This window comes from Salvelinus alpinus, chromosome 24, assembly GCF_045679555.1.
Source record: "Salvelinus alpinus chromosome 24, SLU_Salpinus.1, whole genome shotgun sequence".
NCBI lineage: Eukaryota > Metazoa > Chordata > Actinopteri > Salmoniformes > Salmonidae > Salvelinus > Salvelinus alpinus.
Genome location: NC_092109.1, coordinates 27,744,281 through 27,766,028, shown reverse-complemented (window position 1 = coordinate 27,766,028; position 21,748 = coordinate 27,744,281). Strand labels below are relative to the sequence as shown.

At 42.4% G+C, this 21,748-nt stretch overlaps 1 protein-coding gene across 1 annotated transcript; it reads left to right on the top strand.

Annotated features, from left to right (window-relative positions):
- Positions 1-7,974: 7,974 nt before the first annotated feature.
- On the top strand, positions 7,975-18,712 carry LOC139552469 (vesicle-associated membrane protein 2-like). The gene is made up of 5 exons (XM_071364236.1): positions 7,975-8,277; positions 16,621-16,723; positions 16,971-17,129; positions 17,309-17,360; positions 17,567-18,712. Coding segments are annotated over exons 1-5 (333 nt in total). The 5' UTR covers positions 7,975-8,275; the 3' UTR covers positions 17,584-18,712.
- The last annotated feature ends 3,036 nt before the right edge of the window (positions 18,713-21,748 follow it).

Sequence of the window (21,748 nt, the reverse complement as noted above, 5' to 3'; positions counted from 1 at the left end):
CTGGCTGGCTCTGGACGCTCTTGGCTGGCGGAAGGCTCTGGACGGTCATGGCTCGCTGACGGCTCTGGACGGTCATGGCTCGCTGACGGCTCTGGACGGTCATGGCTCGCTGACGGCTCTGGACGGTCATGGCTCGCTGAAGGCTCTGGCTGATCCGGTCTGGCGGAAGGCTCTAGCGGCTCCTGTCTGGCGGACGGCTCTAGCGGCTCCTGTCTGGCGGACGGCTCTAGCGGCTCCTGTCTGGCGGACGGCTCTGTAGGCTCATGGCAGACGGGCGGCTTTGCAGGCTCATGGCAGACGGGCGGCTTTGCAGGCTCATGGCAGACGGACAGTTCAGACGGCGTATGGCAGACGGGCAGTTCAGGCGCCGCTGGGCAGACGGGCAGTTCAGGCGCCGCTGGGCAGACGGGCAGTTCAGGCGCCGCTGGGCAGACGGGCAGTTCAGGCGCCGCTGGGCAGACGGGCAGTTCAGGCGCCGCTGGGCAGACGGGCAGTTCAGGCGCCGCTGGGCAGACGGGCAGTTCAGGCGCCGCTGGGCAGACGGCAGACTCTGGCCGGCTGAGACGCACTATAGGCCTGGTGCGTGGTACCGGAACTGGAGGTACCGGGCTAAGGACACGCACCTTCAGGCTAGTGCGGGGAACAACAACAGGGCACACTGGACTCTCGTGGCGCACTCTAGGCCTGGTGCGTGGTACCGGCACTGGTGGCACCGGGCTGAGGGCACGCACATCAGGATTAGTACGGGGAGAAGAAACAGTGTGTACAGGGCTCTGGAGACGCACAGGTGGCTTAGTGCGTGGTGCCGGAACTGGAGGCACTGGGCTGGAGACACGCACCATAGGCAGAGTGCGTGGAGGAGGAACAGGGCTCTGAAAACGCACTGGAAGCCTGGTGCGTGGTGTAGGCACTGTTGGTACTAGGCTGGGGCGGGGAGGTGGCACCGGAAATACCGGACCGTGCAGGCGTACTGGCTCTCTTGAGCATTGAGCCTGCCCAACCTTACCTGGTTGAATGCTCCCGGTCGCCCGACCAGTGCGGGGAGGTGGAATAACCCGCACCGGGCTATGTAGGCGAACCGGGGAAACCATGCGTAAGGCAGGTGCCATGTATGCCGGCCCGAGGAGACGCACTGGAGACCAGACGCGTTGAGCCGGCCTCATGACACCTGGCTCAATGCCCAATCTAGCCCTACCAGTGCGGGGAGGTGGAATAACCCGCACCGGGCTATGCACACGTACAGGAGACACCGTGCGCTCTACTGCGTAACACGGTGTCTGCCCGTACTTCCGCTCTCCACGGTTAGCCTGGGAAGTGGGCGCAGGTCTCCTACCTGCCCTTGGCCCACTACCTCTTAGCCCCCCCCCAAGAAATTTTTGGGTAGTACTCACGGGCTTTTCAGGCTTCCAGCCACGTCTCCTTGCTGCCTCCTCATACCACCGCTGTTGGGCTCTCGCTGCCTCCATCTCCTCACGAGCGCGGCGATATTCCCCAATGTGCGCCCAGTGTCCTTTTCCCTCCAATACTTCGTCCCAAGTCCACGAGTCCTGGTTGCTCTGTTGAGCTCTCCCCCGCCGCTTGGTCCTCGGTTGGTGGGTGATTCTGTCACGGGTGTCGTCCTCCTCTTCCTCGGAAGAGGAGAGGAGAGAAGGATCGGTGGACCAATACGCAGCGAGGTATGTAGACATAATGAATTTATTTAAACAAGAACAAAAACGAACTATACTTGAAATGATTACAAAATAACAAACGGACAACGTAGACGAAACCTGAACATGGAACTTACATAACAACACGAAGAACACACGAGCAGGAAACAGACTACATCAAAACGAAAACAACCGAAACAATCCCGTGTGGTGCGCAGACACAAACACAGGAGACAATCACCCACAAACAAACAGTGTGAAACAGCCAACCTATATATGGTTCTCAATCAGAGGAAAACGTCAAACACCTGTCTCTGATTGAGAACCATATAAGGCTAATTACAAGTGACCTAAACATAGAAACACAAAACATAGAATGCCCACCCCAACTCACGCCCTGACCAACTAAACACATACAAAAATAACATAAAACAGGTCAGGAACGTGACACAGCGCCACTCATTTCTAACAAGCCTGTCATGAGGAACTTCTGTGTTGCAACTGCTAGCTCCTCACTCATGCTGCACATAATTTGATAACACACTTCAGTAATGTGACACGCATGTAGACATTTTGAAACTGTTAATTAATTTACTGTTTGGCAAACATTGTTGGGGAAGCTACTCTGAAAATATAGTTTACCAAGTTACCAATTACTTAACACTGGAAGAAGTAAAACTAAACCAAAGCTACTATTAAGAAAAATATAGTTTACTTAACTAAAGTTAATTTGTAAAAGTAGTTCACTACATCCAAACTGCTTTGTGAAAAATGGTCATATGTAAATCTCAAATGTCATAGACTACAAATGGTAAGAACATATAACTTTGTATGTTGGGTCATATGGGTTATATGTTAACAGAATGTGTAATTTTGCCTATTAAACACAAAAACGATGTTTCAAACGCGAATTAGGCTGGTCTGATGCCCCAAAAAAGAAAGGAAATCAGTGCCTACTTCACCCATATTCTTTGTCTTTTTGTAAAAAACAGGATTGTGTAGTTCCAGTAATTAGCTACACTGCTACATGGCAAAAAAGTAATTATCAACTGAAAATACTACCAAGATTTCAATTTAGTTTATTACCACCAAGCTACTGCAAAATGTAGTTCAATTACTTGTTGAACTATATGTACTGCAGTTCACTACTCCCCAACAATGTCGGCAAAACTATTTCCATACAGGCTACAACACTTTACAAAGCAAGAAGATACCAGGAGATTCCTAGCCCTCCAGAGTTTCTTCTCAATGATGAATGTATGGAGCGATCGATAGAGCAGTGGAAATAAGTTCAGGGTGAGTCATCAGTCAACCCCATCACTGTGTTTAATGTACTGTATCTAGCCAGAGTTAAGTCATTGCATTTACCTTTTCAACTAAGTTGCTGTCTGATGAAAACCAGATTTAGAGCAATATCTCATGGTACCCAGCCTTATATACAGCTGAAGTCGAGTGATGGTGACACCCACCTGGACACCCAGTTGGACATGCACGGCTAGTTACCATTTTTAACAAGACATAGCTAACCAATTATGTATATATAAATAATTGTAGCTAGCTAGCGAGCTAGTTAGTTAGCCTAACAGTACGCTAGCCATGTTTGTGCCATCTATATTAGCAAACTAACACCTCACTGACAAGGTTCATAGGTTCCAGTAGGCAAGATATCGATAAGCTGTGTAAGCTAGTGGTGATACACTACATGACCAAAAGTAGGTGGACACCTGCTCGTCGAGCATGTCATTAATTTGCTGCTATAACAGCCTCTACTCTTCTGAGAAGGCTTTCGTCTAGATATTGGAACATTGCTACGCAGACTTGCTTCCATTCAGCCACAAGAGCATTAGTGAGGTTGGGCACTGATGTTGGGCAATTAGGCCTGGCTCGCAGGCGGCGTTCAAATTAATCACAAAGGTGTTTGATGGGGTTGAGTTCAGGGCTCTGTGTGCAGGCCAGTTAAGTTCTTCCACACCAATCGTGTCAAACCATTTCTGTATAGACCTCGCTTTGTGCACGGGGGCATCGTCGTACTGGAACAGGAAAGGACCTTCCCCAAACTGTTCCAACAAAGTTGAAAGCACAGAATTGTCTAGAATGTCGTTGTATGCTGTAGCGTTAAGATTTCCCTTCACTGGAACTAAGGGGCCTAGCCCGAACCATGAAAAACAGCCACAGACCATTATTTCTCCTCCACCAAACTATACGGTTGGCACTATGCTTTCGGCCAGGTAGCGTTCTCCTGGCATCCGCTAAACCCAGATATGTCCATTGGACTGCCAGTGGTGGTGAAGCGTGACTCATCACTAACAGAGAACGCATTTCCACTGCTCCAGAGTCCAATAGCTGCAAGCTTTACACCACGCCAGCCGACACTTGGCATTGTGCATGGTGAGGCTTGTGTGCGGCTGCTCGGCCATGGAAACTCATTTAATGAAGCTTCCAACGAACAGTGCTTGTGCTGACATTGCTTCCAGAGGCCGTTTGGTAGTGAGTGTTGCAACCGAGGACAGATGATTATTATGTGATACGTGCTTCAGCACTCGCGGCTGAGCCGTTGTTGCTTCTAAAGGTTTCCACTTCACAATAACAGCACTTACAGTTGACATGGCAGCTACAGCAGGGCAAAAATTTGACAAACAGACTTGTTGGAAAGGTGGCATCCTATGACTGTGCCACGTTGAAAGTCACTGAGCTCTTCAGTAAGGCCATTATACAGCCATTGTTTGTCTATGGAGATTACATGACTGTTTGCTCGATTTTATACACCTGTCAGCAACGGGTATGGCTGAAATAGTCGAATCCACTAATTTGAAGGGGTGTCCACATACTTTTGTATATATAGTGTAGGATGGTAATGTAGGATATGGTGCTATAAAGGCCACTGGCTGGTATATGGAGCCAGATAGCCGCCAAAAGGTTGAACGTACGTATCGTTAGGATCGTAAGAAAATCCATACGTAAATTGTTAGGATCATAAGAAAAATCCACTTGTGAAAATTTCACCTGTGAACATACAAACACCATGTTACGATTACGGGCTAACATTTTAGGCTAGAACAAATCTTGTGTTGCAATTCTGACGTACAATAATACCTTTCAGAGTTTTGGCAGTTTCATCTCATCAACAAAAAAAGCATATATGACTAGCTAGCTTTGACTAGCTACGTTTGTTTAATGTCCTTTGCAGATGCCACATTACTGACAAAAGTTTGTACGTATAAAAAAGGTCTGTAACCAAGTAAAGGGAGGCGTAAAGTAAGAATTTAATGTGTAAATGTTCATTCATAGTTGTAACATAGTACGTTTACAGATGTAATTTAACGTTTACGTTTCATGTTTCATGCATGGCTTTTCTTACAATCTTAACAATTTACTTATGGATTTTATTACGATCTTAACGATGCACATGTTCAACCTTTTGGCAGCTATTTCGCTCCCATACTGGTAACCTGTCAAAATTCTTGACTGTCAGCAGCAGGTCTCATCTGCCTGGATCAATCTACATTTGCATCCTTCAATCTGGAGTCTTCATTAGTCACTCAAACACAATATAGCAGTGTATGTAAAATGTATTGCCAATATATTACGATGTAGTTAGTATTAGCGTCTCACAATAAATGTTTGTGTGATCTGGCCATACTTTTTTCCAGCTAGCTAACTTGGCTCATCATTTTTTTTTTATTGTTAACTTCAGGGCTCCAGAGTGGCGCAGTGGTCTAAGACACAGTATCTCAGTGCTAGAGGTGTCACTAAAGACACCCTGGTTAAAATTGAGGCTGTATGTAGGCTGTCATTGTAAATAAGTATTTGTTCTTAACTGACTTGCCTAGTTAAACATAATAAAATACATTTTAGAAATGAGTCAAAAGCTCATCGTTAATGTCAAGGGCACCCTTGTGCTCAAAGGAAGTGTGGCTCTGGATAAGGAGGACAGTCGTGAGTGCATACATTTTTCATACTTGTCCCCCATGGGAATCGAACCCACAACCCTGGCGTTACAACTCTGGTCTGCTAAAATGACAACAACAACAAAAAAAGAGTGGTGCGCATGTCCTTCCACATTTGGAAGCTGACTTCTTTGATGAAAAAATAAAATACTTGACATAAAATTGTGAATATCTGACAAATAGTACAGCAGAAATTTCTTCAGAGCATCATGAAGCCATCTGCAAACAACAGCCAACTCAGAACTGGGGTTGAATCTATGTAGCCCATACCTGTATGCTTACAAAGGCAACCAGTCCAGGCAACAACCACTCTTCAATCACAACCATGGGTAAATAAACATGACAATATAAATAATGTTCTATGTATACCATTTCCAAGGTAGGATATGATCATAAACTTATATATTAATCTATAATATTAGAATTATTGAGGATAATGTTAGCTGTATAAAGTAATGTGGTTTCACATTTTTTTATGTCACTTGTTGTCCAGAGTACATATTTGTTGCATGACATTACATTAAATGGGCTAATGATACTAAATACAATGTAACATAACGGATGTAGCTAGCTAGTGGAATGTATTGTTTTATTTTAATAAACTGGGTGTTTCGAACCTAAAATGCTGATTGGCCGACAGCCGTGGGATATCAGACTGTATAGCACGGGTATGACAAAACAGTTATTTTACTGTTCTAATTATATTGGTAACCAGTTTATAATAGCAATAAGGCACCTCGGGGGTATGTGGTACTCAATATAGTGTACCACTATCGTGCGTCGTGCGTAAGAACAGCCCTTAGCCGTGGTATATTGGCCCTATATTTTATTTATCTAGGCAAGTCAGTTAAGAACAAATTCTTATTTACAATGACGGCCCTAGGAACAGTGGGTTAACTGCCTTGTTCAGGGGCAGAATGACAGATTTTTAACTTGTCAGCTCTGGGATTTGATCTAGCAATCTTTCAGTTACTGACCCAACACTCTAACCACTAGGCTCCCTGCCACCCGCTTGGGCTTTATTGCTTAAATATACAATATCAGTCAAAAGTTTGGACACACCAACTCATTCCAGGGTTTTTCTTTATTTTTTGCTATTTTCTAAATTGTAGAATAATAGTAAAGACATCAAAACTATCAAATAACACATATGGAATCATGTAGTTACCAAAAAAGTGTTAAACAAATCAAAATATATTTTAGATTCTTCAAAGTAGCCCCCTTTGCCTTGAGGACAGCTTTGCACACTCTTGGCATTCTCTCAATCAGCTTCATGTAAATTATGTCTGAGTGTTGGAGTGTGCACCTGGCTATCTGCAAATAAAAAATAAATAAAAAATGGTGCTGTTTGCTAAATATAAGGCATTTGAAATTATTTATAATTGTACTTTTACCTTTGATACTTAAGTATATTTTAGGAAGTACATTTACTTTTGATACTTTTTTTTTCTTTTGGAAAGTTTTTATTTATCAATTTCCTTTAAAAACAGCTCATTTTCGTTTACATCGTTTATACACATAAAAACATCATAAAAGCATAAAACAGCATTCGAGTATTACATTAAAAAAAAATGTAAGTACATGTTGTTAAAAACAATAGAAACAACCATGAATAAAAGTAATTTTTCTTGCAAAAAACATCCAATTCTGTAAAAGCCTTTAAAATGTGTAAAAATTAATTAACAAAAGTAAAACAGTTTTAAGTAACTTTGTTAAAAGGCTGTCTTCGGTCCTTTTGATACTTAAGTATATTTAAAACAAATTACTTTTTGACTTTTACTCAAGTAGTATTTTACTGGGAGACTTTCACTTTTACTTGAGTCATTTTCTATTAAGGTATCTTTACTCAAGTATGACAATTGGGTACTTTTTCCACCACTGTAGGCTATGGAAGTGTTGCCAGGCATTAATATCAGGTTAATATCTGACTTGCCTAGTTAAATAAAGGTTAAATAAATAAAAATATTTAAAAAATATCCAACCTTTATACACCACGGTAGTTAAATCTCAATTCTCGTGATTAACCTGCTGGTTTCAATGAGGCTGGAGTTTCACCCCACCCCCTTACAAGGAACGCCATTTTGTTGACGTTCCATCCACCTTTAATGAGGTCCACCCTCAAAATGACAATAGCCTACTCTGCCTTTTCAACTAATACATTATGGTTTTCAATGACATAGTTTCCTAACCATTATGATTTTTATGGATTTTAAAACTGATCAACCCCTGGTAAACCTTGACCGTATATGGACACATTGCCATATGTCTACCATTCCTTTGGCTGACCACCCCTTTAAACCTGCGGCTCCCTGGATGACGAATGACGTCATCAAACCATCTTCGTTCCCCTAATCCAAGTGTCTGTTTATTACATGTCCATTACAGTACTGACACAGAGGAGTCTAGCGGTAGCTCAGTTATAATACAACGATATTGGCGAGGTGCGGCATAAAAGAAGCACACGAACGGAGCAAAGGGGAACATTTACAAGGGGGAAATAAACACATATTGGTGGTAAACATTATCACTCCCTCCTATATAAAACGCCAGAAGAGGGAATCAATTGAGAGGGAGCGAGAGGAAAAAGAGCGCTGAAGGCAACCCACTCAATAGCCACTTATTAGGCGAATAGCCTACATTCCAGTCGGATTTGCGTACATTAATAAACCATCATAAGAAATGTGAGTATCACCCTGTTGCCTAACCTACTGGTGACATGTATTTTCTTTGTTTGCTTGTTGTCTAATGTGAATGTATCATTCCATGGTCGGTAGGGTAGCAGGGTGCAAGCCTATTTGTTGTTCATAAATGGTTTTAGAAAGCCAATTAAATTAACAATTGTCTCCAAGGCATATATGGCATTTGAATCGTGCGTCAGGGTTAAAGAACACTATAATTGCATTATCATTGTGTTGATTTACTATATTTACTATTTGATGTTTATTTATCAACATTTACTGACAACACATTATAACACACATAGGTTAAATAGGATATATCCAACATTAGCCTATAGGCTATTCCATAGGCGTCGAATAACGGTTACTCATTGGCCCCTGTTGTCAGCCATATTTCATTACAACATATTTCAGTCACGTTGGCTATTTATAATTAGGTATATTTATTCACATTTAAAATATGTATTTTCTTCTCATTGGAATTGGACATGCACGCGTTTTCTCCGGGTTGAACTGGTTTGATTTGAATGGGTTGACGTCCGTTTATTTGTCTGTAGGCTATCTGAATATCCATTTGTAAAATGAAATTGGAATTGAAAGTAGAACACCTACACATTTCTAATTTGGTTATTTGGATTGGTTTCTGCTATTCCTTTCTAGACAAATGAATGGATACTGCTCAAAAGACACTTATTATGAGCAACTTCGACCTAATAACATATTTTATTTAATTCAACATGTTGAACATCTTATTAGAGAAGCAACACATACATATTATCTTGGATGTAATGGATGTAGAGTAGACTATTATTAGCAATTTTATGAATTTAGCCTACTTGATATTGCTAACCAACGGTGGGGGTGGGGGTGGGGGCAACTGACGCTCATATCTGTCGATTGTCGCGCGATTTAAGTATTTTATTTGAGGGTTCAAGAGTACACTGGGGATGTGACCGTTTTCCGATCCTTTCCTTGACAAGCTATAGCCCTACTATGTTCACTCGTCTGTATTTTTTGTTTTTTTTGCGACTGCTAGGTTACGGGACGCAGGTGTTTCACTGCCAGGGAAGATGGCCGTGTTGGTCTTTTCTCTGCTGATTCGTGCATACAAACAAGGTGTTGAAACAGACTACCGGTACATCTCGTTGAGGCCAGGCAACAAATGTCAGTGTTACATCTTCAACATGCTGTTGATAAACACATGTAGCCATACCATTGGTTATGCATGTATCCTATTTTCTCACTGTAACGCCCCCGATAAATTGGTGGTGACATTGCTTTCAGACGAAACTCAGGACCACCCTCACCTTTTCAACAAACATGAAACCCCCTGTCTTTATGCTAACTGAAATGGAAGAAATGTTGGGGAACCATGCAACGCCCGTGCCAATCCTACTTCTCAACACTGGACAGCGCTGCCTTTCGTTGTTTTCCCACAGTGCTGAAACCGATTTACAGGCTAGTCCACTTTGTGACTATGGTGTGTGAGCGCTGTCTCGTAATGGATGAAAGACTATTTGTAAATGCTTAATTTGAATGTTTATGTCAATCGGTCATATACAGCCCATAAAGCATTGAAGAAAGACGTGTAGTTAGGCCTACTAGTTAATGTAGTTGCCTATTAATAACAAAAGGCTAATTGTCGTGTGCGTGTGTGTAGAATGATCAAGCTGAGCGTGACAGCTGTTTTTCAAAGGGAATATGAACTGTTAACTGGCTGATAGGCTGATTTGCTTGACAAGGGACGTTTTTTTCCATCATATTGGTTGAGGACGTTGCCAATGTGAGTTAGGCCTGCACTGTAAAATACAACTGTAATTAATATAGTCATTTTAGGTATTATCAGTAAAACAACTCTGAAACCTTTTACTGCAGCATATTGTAAATTAGGGTGTCTTGTGGGGAAATGGCTCTATTTCTATTCTTACTGTAAATCCATCCCACAGAATACAGTACCATACTGTATCTTTAGACTGACAAAAACCTTTGACCACTAGTTTGATGCATGGTATTGTTGTTTCTGGCTCATTAACATATTTTGAGGCATATTTTCTGCACCTGCGAGTGAGAATGTTGTACCAATTTAACTTATATTTGGTTTTAGAGCCCCATCAATTTAAAGTGGACAGATTGTAGTGGCAGCAAGTCTTAAACCTTAAATGGTTGAGTGTTTTGCCAAGTCCTTTTGGTCTGTTTTGCCCTGTAGTCGCTGCCAATTTAGAAGCCTTTGTTAAGGCATTTAGAAGTGCAAGTGATATAAAACACCAAATATTCATTAATATGATGTAATGTGTGAACACTTTACCTAGCAGTAAACCTGCTTGCACCAATCCGTTGTAATAACAGAAAAATTCTGTGAAATACAAACCCCTCCCCTCAATTAATTAATCAATGAATTCATTCCAATCACGGTAGCATTTACTTTTCTACAGCATAATACAGTAAAATGTACGGTATTGTACTGTGTGTCATTACACAATACTTGATTTGATACCACATGTATATTACAGTAGGTGTACTTTAATATGATATACAGACTTTTAATTGCCACCAAGCTGCCTGTAAGCTACTGTCAAATTCATGGTAACCCCTTTACAGCGTGGTCTTGCCCTGGATTTCCCCCAAGGCTGCTGTCGACACTCCATTAGTCTCATTTCCGAGGTTAGTTTACACAATCCATTTTGTCGTTCACTTTGAATATTTTCCCCGTCACTGTGCACACAATCCACCCTCTGCTTTTATCTCGAGTCCCTGAGAAAACAATGGTTGTTGTAGGCAATGTGGGGAAGGATCTACAAAACACACAGGGTGAGTTGCCAATAACCGTCCTCCTCCATCGTTCATCTCGCTTTTCCTCGCGGCGCAATGATGATGGCCCCTTCTGCAATGAAGGTGAAAGAGACTGGGCAGGATTTGGCCTGTAAACAAGATGAGAAAAAACACGACCAACCTAGACCTCACTAACATAATGGAGGCTCCCAGTAAAATATATAAGATTTGGGTAGCATAATGATTCATTTGACAAAATGACACAAGCCAGAAAATGAGTGTTTCCAGACCGGGCTTGCTTTGGACTGATAAAGCCAGGCAAACGAAAACATCAGGAGTTTACAGAAGGATTTGTAGCCACATGGAGATTAGCTGTGTGTGACGGACTTAAAGGTGACCTTTATACTGAGTTTTGTCTCACTCTGCTGGAAGAAGGGGGTCACTACAGGCAGGAGGCAGCCTCAAGATGTAGTTGAGAAACAAGATTGAAAGCGGTTCATACTCAATGCTGTGTATTAATTATTTCCCACTTATCCCTATGATACCCATATGATTATACAATAATAAAAAGGCTACAGAGACTTCAAATTAAATAACATTGAGTTTGATACTCACTCTCACATACAGTTAGAGCTATTATGAAAATTACTACTTCCCTAAAGCCATTTAGTGTACAGTGTATGACCCCTGCTTGGGGGCGCAGTTACAGTTACACAACTATTGCTCTACTTGGGTGCTGGAAATACTGGCGAGACACAATACACGCCATCACCACACCGAAACAAAAAAAAGATACAGTTGAAGACGGAAGTTTACATACACTTAGGTTGGAGTTATTAAAACTAGGTTTTCAACCACTCCACTAATTTCTTGTTAACAAAATATAGTTTTGGCAAGTCAATTAGGACATCTACTTTGTGCATGACACAAGTAATTTTTACAACAATTGTTTAGACAGATTATTTCACTTACAATTTACTGTATCACAATTTCAGTTGGCCAGAAGTTTACATACACTAAGTTGACTGTGCCTTTAAACAGCTTGGGAAATTCCAGAAAATAATGTCATGGCTTTAGAAGCTTCTGATAGGCTAATTGACATAATTTGAGTCAATTGGAGGTGTACCTGTGGATCTATTTCAGGGCCTATTTTCAAACTCAGTGCCTCTTTGCTTGACATCATGGGAAAATCAAAAGAAATCAGCCAAGAACTCAGAAAAAAAATTGTAGACCTCCACAAGTCTGGTTCATCCTTGGGAGCAATTTCCAAACGCCTGAAGGTACCACATTCATCTGTACAAAGAATAGTATGCAAGTATAAACACCATGGGACCACGCAGCCATCATACCGTTCAGGAAGGAGACGTGTTCTGTCTCCTAGAGATGAACGTACTTTGGTGCTAAAAGTGCAAATCAATCCAAGAACAACAGCAAAGGACCTTGTGAAGATGCTGGAGGAAACAGGTACAAAATTATCTATATCCACAGAAAAAACGAGTCCTATATCGACATAACCTGAAAGGCCGCTCCGCAAGGAAGACGCCACTGCTCCAAAACCGCTATAAAAAAGCATTTTTGGAGAAATGTCCTCTGGTCTGATGAAACAAAAATAGAACTGTTTTGTCATAATGACCATCGTTATGTTTGGAGGAAAAAGGGGGAGGCTTGCAAGCCGAAGAACACCATCCCAACCGTGAAGCACGGGGTGGCAGCATCATGTTGTGGGGGTGCTTTGCTGCAGGAGGGACTGGTGCACTTCACAAAATAGATGGCTTCATGAGGAAGGAAAATTCTGTGGATATATTGAAGCAACATCTCAAGACATCAGTCAGGAAGTTAAAGCTTGGTCACAAATGGGTCTTCCAAATGGACAATGACCCCAAGCATACTTCCAAAGTTGTGGCAAAATGGATTGGTCATCACAAAGCCCTGGTCACAAAGTCAAGGTATTGGAGTGGCCATCACAAATCCCTGACCTCAATCCTATGGAACATTTTTGGGCAGAACAGAAAAAGCATGTGCGAGCAAGGAGGCCTACAAACCTGACTCAGTTACACCAGCTCTGTAAGGAGGAATGGGCCAAAATTCACCCAACGTATTGTGGGAAGCTTGTGGAAGGCTACCCGAAACGTTTGACTCAAGTTAAGCAATTTAAAAGGCAATGCTATCAAATACTAATTGAGAGTATGTAAACTTCTGACCCACTGGGAATGTGATGAAAGAAATAAAAGCTGAAATAAATCATTCTCTCTAGTATTATACCTGACATTTCACATTCTTAAAATAAAGTGGTGATCCTAACTGACCTAAGACAGGGAATTTTTACTCGGATCAAATGTCAGGAATTGTGAAAAACGGAGTTTAAATGTATTTTGCTAAGGTGTATGTAAACTTCCTCCTTTGTAATATGCTTATATTACTCAGCTCCATGGTCACATAGTGAGTTACCAACACAGCTCAGCTCCATGGTCACATAGTGAGTTACTAACACAGCTCAACTCCATGGTCACATAGTGAGTTACTAACACAGCTCAGCTCCATGGTCACATAGTGAGTTACTAACACAGCTCAGCTCCATGGTCACATAGTGAGTTACTAACACAGCTCAGCTCCATGGTACACATAGTGAGTTACCAACACAGCTCAGCTCCATGGTCACATAGTGAGTTACCAACACAGGTCAGCTCCATGGTCACATAGTGAGTTACTAACACAGCTCAGCTCCATGGTCACTGAGTGAGTTACTAACACAGCTCAGCTCCATGGTCACATAGAGAGTTACTAATACAGCTCAGCTCCATGGTCATATAGTGAGTTACTAACACAGCTCAGCTCCATGGTCACATAGTGAGTTACTAACACAGCTCAGCTCCATGGTCACATAGTGAGTTACTAACACAGCTCAGCTCCATGGTCACATAGTGAGTTACCAACACAGCTCAGCTCCATGGTCATATAGTGAGTTACCAACACAGCTCAGCTCCATGGTCACATAGTGAGTTACTAACACAGTTCAGCTCCATGGTCACATAGTGAGTTACTAACACAGCTCAACTCCATGGTCACATAGTGAGTTACTAACACAGCTCAGCTCCATGGTCACATAGTGAGTTACCAACACAGGTCAGCTCCATGGTCACATAGTGAGTTACTAACACAGCTCAACTCCATGGTCACATAGTGAGTTACCAACACAGCTCAGCTCCATGGTCACATAGTGAGTTACCAACACAGGTCAGCTCCATGGTCACATAGTGAGTTACTAACACAGCTCAACTCCATGGTCACATAGTGAGTTACCAACACAGCTCAGCTCCCTGGTCACATAGTGAGTTACTAACACAGCTCAGCTCCATGGTACACATAGTGAGTTACCAACACAGCTCAGCTCCATGGTCACATAGTGAGTTACTAACACAGCTCAGCTCCATGGTCACATAGTGAGTTACTAACACAGCTCAGCTCCATGGTCACATAGTGAGTTACTAACACAGCTCAACTCCATGGTCACATAGTGAGTTACCAACACAGCTCAGCTCCATGGTCATATAGTGAGTTACCAACACAGCTCAGCTCCATGGTCACATAGTGAGTTACTAACACAGCTCAGCTCCATGGTCACATAGTGAGTTACTAACACAGCTCAGCTCCATGGTCACATAGTGAGTTACTAACACAGCTCAGCTCCATGGTCACATAGTGAGTTACTAACACAGCTCAACTCCATGGTCACATAGTGAGTTACCAACACAGTTCAGCTCCATGGTCACATAGTGAGTTACTAACACAGCTCAGCTCCATGGTCACATAGTGAGTTACTAACACAGTTCAGCTCCATGGTACACATAGTGAGTTACCAACACAGCTCAACTACATGGTCACATAGTGAGTTACTAACACATAGTGGAAGGACTACCTGGCATTCTCCCTTGCATCATTATGTTTTGGGCCTTGCCAGTGTTATTTTGAATTAAATGGTCAAATAGTCAAGGTTTTGAAAAAACTGCAGTGAGCTCATAAGGATAACAAAGACGCCACATTCATGTAGTTTGGTGAGAAGTAATGAGTTATTGTACCCAGTTGTAGATGGTTAGAATACATGGACAGAATACATTGATAGGACCAGACATGTGGTAATTGCTTCAGGATGTATGATTGTCGTCCATTCGTTTCCCCTTAGAACAGCCCTAAAAATGCCTAGATAAAGGATGTAGGTCAGGATGGTATGTCTGCCAGACATGACAGGCAGAATTTATGGGTCATCTTCATGTTTCCTTTATGAGGATTCTGTTAGGACAGATAGTATGCCAGCCAGACATTATGATTAGCTTTCTTTCAATTTTTCTATCATCTTGATTGTAAAAACATTTGATTCCTGTCTGTAATTAGAGAGAGAGAGCATAATTTATCAATTTATTCAGCTTTTTATTCAGCTTTCAGATGTAGGTGCCTTCTTTGGACAGAGAATGTGATGGTTTGGATTCATTCAGAATCTCACTGAATGTGCTTCAGTAGTGGGAGTTATGAATACTGTGGAAAAGGGTCGTAAGCACAGCTGATTCTTATCATTCTATTTCATGCTTGGTGGATCCTTTTATCTAGGCCCTTGGATCCTGGTGTTGGATGTTACTGTTCAGTATTTGTAAACCATTCAGCCTGTTGTTGAGGCTCATTAAAGAGAGATAATCTGCCTACTTTTCCCATCATCCATTCAAGCTGTTGACTTGATCCAAACCTATAAGGTTGAGATTCAGCCTCAGTGAGTACTGTGATGATGGATAATTCCAAGCAATCTGGAGGCGAAAGAAACGCACACCTGTTTAGGCGAGGTGCTGGCTAGCGGAGTAGAACACCTGTTTAGGCGAGGTGCTGGCTAGCGGAGTAGAACACCTGTTTAGGCGAGGTGCTGGCTAGCGGAGTAGAAAACCTGTTTAGGCGAGGTGCTGGCTAGCGGAGTAGAACACCTGTTTAGGCGAGGTGCTGGCTAACGGAGTAGAACACCTGTTTAGGCGAGGTGCTGGCTAGCGGAGTAGAACACCTGTTTAGGCGAGGTGCTGGCTAGCGGAGTAGAACACCTGTTTAGGCGAGGTGCTGGCTAGCGGAGTAGAACACCTGTTTAGGCGAGGTGCTGGCTAGCGGAATAGAACACCTGTTTAGGCGAGGTGCTGGCTAGCGGAGTAGAACACCTGTTTAGGCGAGGTGCTGGCTAGCGGAGTAGAACACCTGTTTAGGCGAGGTGCTGGCTAGCGGAGTAGAACACCTGTTTAGGAGAGGTGCTGGCTAGCGGAGTAGAACACCTGTTTAGGCGAGGTGCTGGCTAGTGGAGTAGAACACCTGTTTAGGCGAGGTGCTGGCTAGTGGAGTAGAACACCTGTTTAGGCGAGGTGTTGGCTAGCGGAGTAGAACACTTTAAAAAGAAGATCATTCCAAGCAGCCATGATTTGATAGTAACTTATTTGACTTCTATGTACCAAAGGGATTGGTTTGCCTATTTAGTAGATGAATGCATTAATAAATGTTCATTCTTACATCATTGAAGGTGAATAGACTGACTGACGAGTTGTGTTTGATCGACAGGTCTGCCCCAGCTGCTGCCGGTGCCCCCGCAGACGGAGCGGCGCCACCTCCCAACCTCACCAGCAACCGCCGCCTGCAACAGACACAGGCTCAGGTGGATGAGGTGAGGAACATGCAGACAGACTCACCTTGTATTACACACATACTGACCCACAGAAATATATTTACATTGCTCACATGCTGTGAATAGTCACAAGCTGACATGAACTGGATGAATGCGTGTCCAACACACTAATGTAAACAATACATTACTCTATGTGACACTGTGGAGAACACACACAGCCACTCAGTCTGAGATGATTGAGTGATTCACCCCGTCCGTTTTCGGCCCTTGTTTCTGCCCTCCCCAGGTGGTGGATATCATGCGTGTAAACGTGGATAAGGTTCTGGAGCGTGATCAGAAGCTGTCAGAGCTGGATGATCGGGCCGATGCCCTGCAGGCTGGAGCCTCACAGTTCGAGACCAGCGCTGCAAAACTCAAGAACAAGTACTGGTGGAAGAATGCCAAGGTAAGGGTATAGACTGGGATAGATAGTACATTCATTCATGATAATAGTCATTTCCTTTGAGGCTTTTAAGACTCATGTTAAAACATAATTAAATGGATTAAAAGTATACCTTGTGATTGACCTCATGTTCCATCCCCCCTGATTTACTGCCTCTCCATGTCCAACTCTGCTTCCTCTAGATGATGATTATCCTGGGGCTGATATGTGCGATTGTCCTCATCGTCCTCATCGGTAAGGTTCACACCCACACTCTTCCTGCCATGGCAGTTTGAATGAAGATATACTCTCTGCTTCAAAATTATATATATATATATATTTTCTCTCTCTCTCTCTCTCTCTCTCTCTCTCTCTCTCTCTCTCTCTCTCTCTCTCTCTCTCTCTCTCTCTCTCTCTCTCTCGCTCTCTCTTTCGCTCTCTCTCTAATTATCTCTCTCCAGTCTACTTCAGCACCTAAGATGAGTGGCTCCTACCCCAGTCTGCAGTCAAGACTGCCCGCTTCCTTGCAACAGAACATGCTTTAAATTGACGAGAAAATGATCCACTAACGTTGAATTCATTAAATTGCTCCTAAATATTCTCAATATGACCCTGCCCCGAACCCCCTGACCCCCTCAGCCCCTGCTTCCACCGCCTCACCTCTGGACTCCTGTCAATCTTTGTCCTGTAAATCTGTGGACCTGCCTCCTTTGTAAATACTTCCTGCTTTTCTAATCTGTCGTTCATACTCAGACCCCAATACTTGTTGTGATTGTTACCGATGACAACAACAGAAAAGGAAAATGATGACCCTGGTGATAATAGTTATATACCAGACATATATATAGTTCTTTGTAGAGTTTTATTCTGATATAATGTTTTTGTAGGTTGTGTGTGGGTGTGCGTTTTGTATTTTTTAATTTTTGTATTAATTTTACTTATGCTTCAGATTTGAACTACTGCCTATTAATCAGAGTGTGTATATCTTGCACATTCTCTCTCACTGTCTCTGCCTGTCTCTGGATTTCTCTCTCTTGCTCTGTCTCACATAGAGTATATGTGCATCTTTGCACAGTGACATAGTCTCCTTTAACCAAGGTACTTCATCAATATTCCCATCCTCTTCTCCCATCTTTTGCTTCTCTCGCTTTCTCTCTCCTATACCATTTAGCCATACTGTCTCTTCAGAATCCTTTCACCCTTTCTCTTTGTTTCTGTTTCTGTTTCCCTGTCTGTCGTTTCCTAGTCATATACCTTCTCTTTTTAAACTGCCATTAGAATTGGACCAATGTCTGTAGATGTTCTTTATTTTACTTAGTGTCTTATTTCGAGAACATTCCTTCATGGCAGTCTAGTACAAATGCTGTCACTGTAGCACATGTATGTGTAAGTATCTTTGAAAACAGAAAATAGATAGCCTGTATAAAGTTACCGTAAATATTATTGTAGAGATCAATATAACAAGCCAGAGTGGGGAAAATAACAATATTGATAGAAAGGAGGGCTTACTAGTTTTTGTTTGGTGGATCATAATTTGAACCTGATTAATTTGTTCATTTCAGCAACATAAAATTGCATAAAGTTGCTGTGACAATGCACCAATCCTACAGAGATGTCATTACTAACTAAATAATCACAATGACACAGTAAAGCCTTAGTCTCTGATCAAAACGTATCACCTTAATGGTCAAAATGTTCCCATCCACGTTTTATTTTGTGTAGGGGCAATGGCTGACTGAAAACGTTTAGGTGGTGTGAAATGCACAAAGAACTTTGATATTGATGGTGCTGTCTGACTGGTCAACAGAATGACCGCTGTCTGACTGGTCAACAGAATGACCGCTGTCTGACTGGTCAACAGAATGACCGGCAGAGAGAGAACCTCATGCAGCAAAACCTCACCTATTCATGAGCACATACACAGACAACTCAGCCTTATTTGAAAGTGAAGGTACAAGTATTAAGATAGATGAAGCAACTGGCATAGATGAACAAGATGATCTAGAGAAAGGGACTAACTTGGGTCATGGGTACCAGCTTCATCGACAGATTCAGAGTTGCTGTAAAACTTAAGTGAACATTCCTAGAAATGTCATGAAAAACGTCTTAGCATTCCAGCACACAAGATAGAGTGAGCGTTTAGCTAGTGCTGCTGTTCTCTCTCTTTCTTTCATTTCTCCCTAGTTACTGCCTTTTTCTTTTTTAAACATAGTAATAGAGTATATTTTATATAGCATATTTTTGTGTTTGTGTGAAGCAGACATGTAAAGAGGAGACTGAACTCAAAGCAGTGCTCCTCTCTACCTTTTTGCGTGTACGTGTCTTTTTGCGGTTCAGCTCTGTAAGATAAACACTGCCAAGAAACTAGGGAGAGGCTTTTATTTTCTGTTATTTTCTCATTGGTGCCCTTACATTTACATTTACATTTAAGTCATTTGGTCTTAATGGATTGCTCTTGCATGGTCACCTCTTGTCCCATGCCCCTGTAAAGGCCTACCTGTTGCTAGTGCTATCGATCTGCCAGCTCTATTAGTCTACGTTATGAGTAGTAACAGAAAGACCCCTGGAACTGTGGGATATATAGTTGTTCCCAGAGGTTATGTCACTTCAACATGACCTCTTCCCCTATGTTCCACCGGATCTGCATACTTCCTACATCCTCCTGTTTCACCTCCGTCCCCAGCTCCCCCCTCACTGATTCAGGATCCTACACTGTGAATGTGTGTGTGAGTGTGTGTTGGTGAAACACTGCCGCCCTGGGAATATCCCTAGTTTATCTTGACAGATTAGGCCACTTAGACCTCACCGATGTGGGCAAGCTGTTTCCATGACAACTGAATTCGATGAGCAGAGTGGTGAGGTAACAGATTAGCCCACTGACTCTTTCAGACGGGTCAAGTTTGCCATTTTTCCAGGTATGCTCAAGGAATATTCACTGGCAGAGGCCCCCCCAACCACCCATCACTTTACGAATAAACGACACAGATATTCCCTTGCTCTTTCTCTCACCCCCCTCTCTCCCCCCTCACTCTCTCTCCCTCCCCCTTGCGTTGTCTCCCCCATCATGACTCCTTCTAGTTCCTTCTACCCTCTTAGCATCTCTCTCTCTCTCCTTCTCTCTTTCTCTCTCTCTTTCTCTCTCTCTCTCTCTCTCTCTCTCTCTCTTTCTCTCTCTCTCTCTCTCTCTCTCTCTCTCTCTCTCTCTCTCTCTCTCTCTCTCTCTCTCTCTCTCTCTCTCTCTCTCTCTCTCTCTCTCTCTCTCTCTCTCTCTCTCTCTCTCTCTCTCTCTCTCTCTCTCTCTCTCTCTCTCTCTCTCTCTCTCTCTCTCTCTATCACACACATGTTAACGGAAATGGCCTTAACCATTATCTCCCTGTAAAGCAAATCCCCTACCCTCCCCCTTTATTCCACTTAAGTAGAGCAAACTAATTCAGAGGGAAATTACCAAAGACCAGGTTTTCTTGCTTATGCTGCCAACTGCCATCAAAAACAAGTAGAGGAACACAACATATTTTACCCGAGTCACTTTAACAGCAATAGTACTGGAACCTGTTTTTGAAAGCATACCCTTAACCCAAAATACCTAGTCACATGACCTTTTAACCCTTTCAGATCTTAGTCAACATGTCATACCGGCAAATAGATGGTGACATTATGTGCTATTTGAAGATATGCAAGAGAATCCAAACCTAAGTAAAATGTGCTTCATCCCCCTCCCCCACCATAAAACTACTTTAATCTGTACCAAGTCTTTAGACATATGCTCCTATAACTAATAATAGCACAATTTATCTTTTGTGTGTCTCTGTCGTGCTGACAACAATTTAAAGATTAAAAAAATATGAACGTTATCTATAGCTGTTTAACAAAACAAACAAAACATGTAGAAAAACAAGTCTGTATTGTCTGGTGTTGTAGTGTGGGGGTATATTTGGGGGAAGGGGTTCCTATTTCCTCAGGTCAGGGATTATAACAGTTCATCAAAATCTACAATGTGAAAACAAAAAACTACATGAAGCTATATAAACATTTGAATAGCAAATAATTACAATTTTGAAGGTGACAAAAAATAGAGGGCTGCCTTCGAGTTATTATTGTCTCAGTGGATTGGAGTGACATGACACTACGGGTCGGGGTAGGACTGCTGTGTTGTTCACAAATCCAACGGTTGTCCTAAGAGTACTCAGTAAATTGAGATACAAAAATAGACAACTTTATGTTCTGTGAGTGCTCATTTTCTGTTGCCTTTTTTCTCTGCGAGGATGGGTCTGCGCAACTTTTAATGTCCAGGCACTTTTTTCTGTTGTATTCTGGGTGCATTTTGTGGGGCTAGAATATGATGTGGATGAGAATATTGTGTTATTGCCAACCCTAAGAGGTGTTCAGTGGATTCAACATAGGAGGCAACCTTTTGAGGCACTGGACCTTCACAGGTTGACAATAAAATCACAATGCTCTAACTAAAACACATGAAATTTATCAAATAAAATGTCAGACCCTATGTTTTCTTTGTAATTTGCATAAAGTTAGTAATAACTTTGGTATGATGTCAATGGCTTGGGTTGTGTGTACGTTGGAAGAGGAGGAAAGATTAAATAAAGACTTGCTCTCTATGTTAACCATGTCAGACAAGTCAAGGAAAT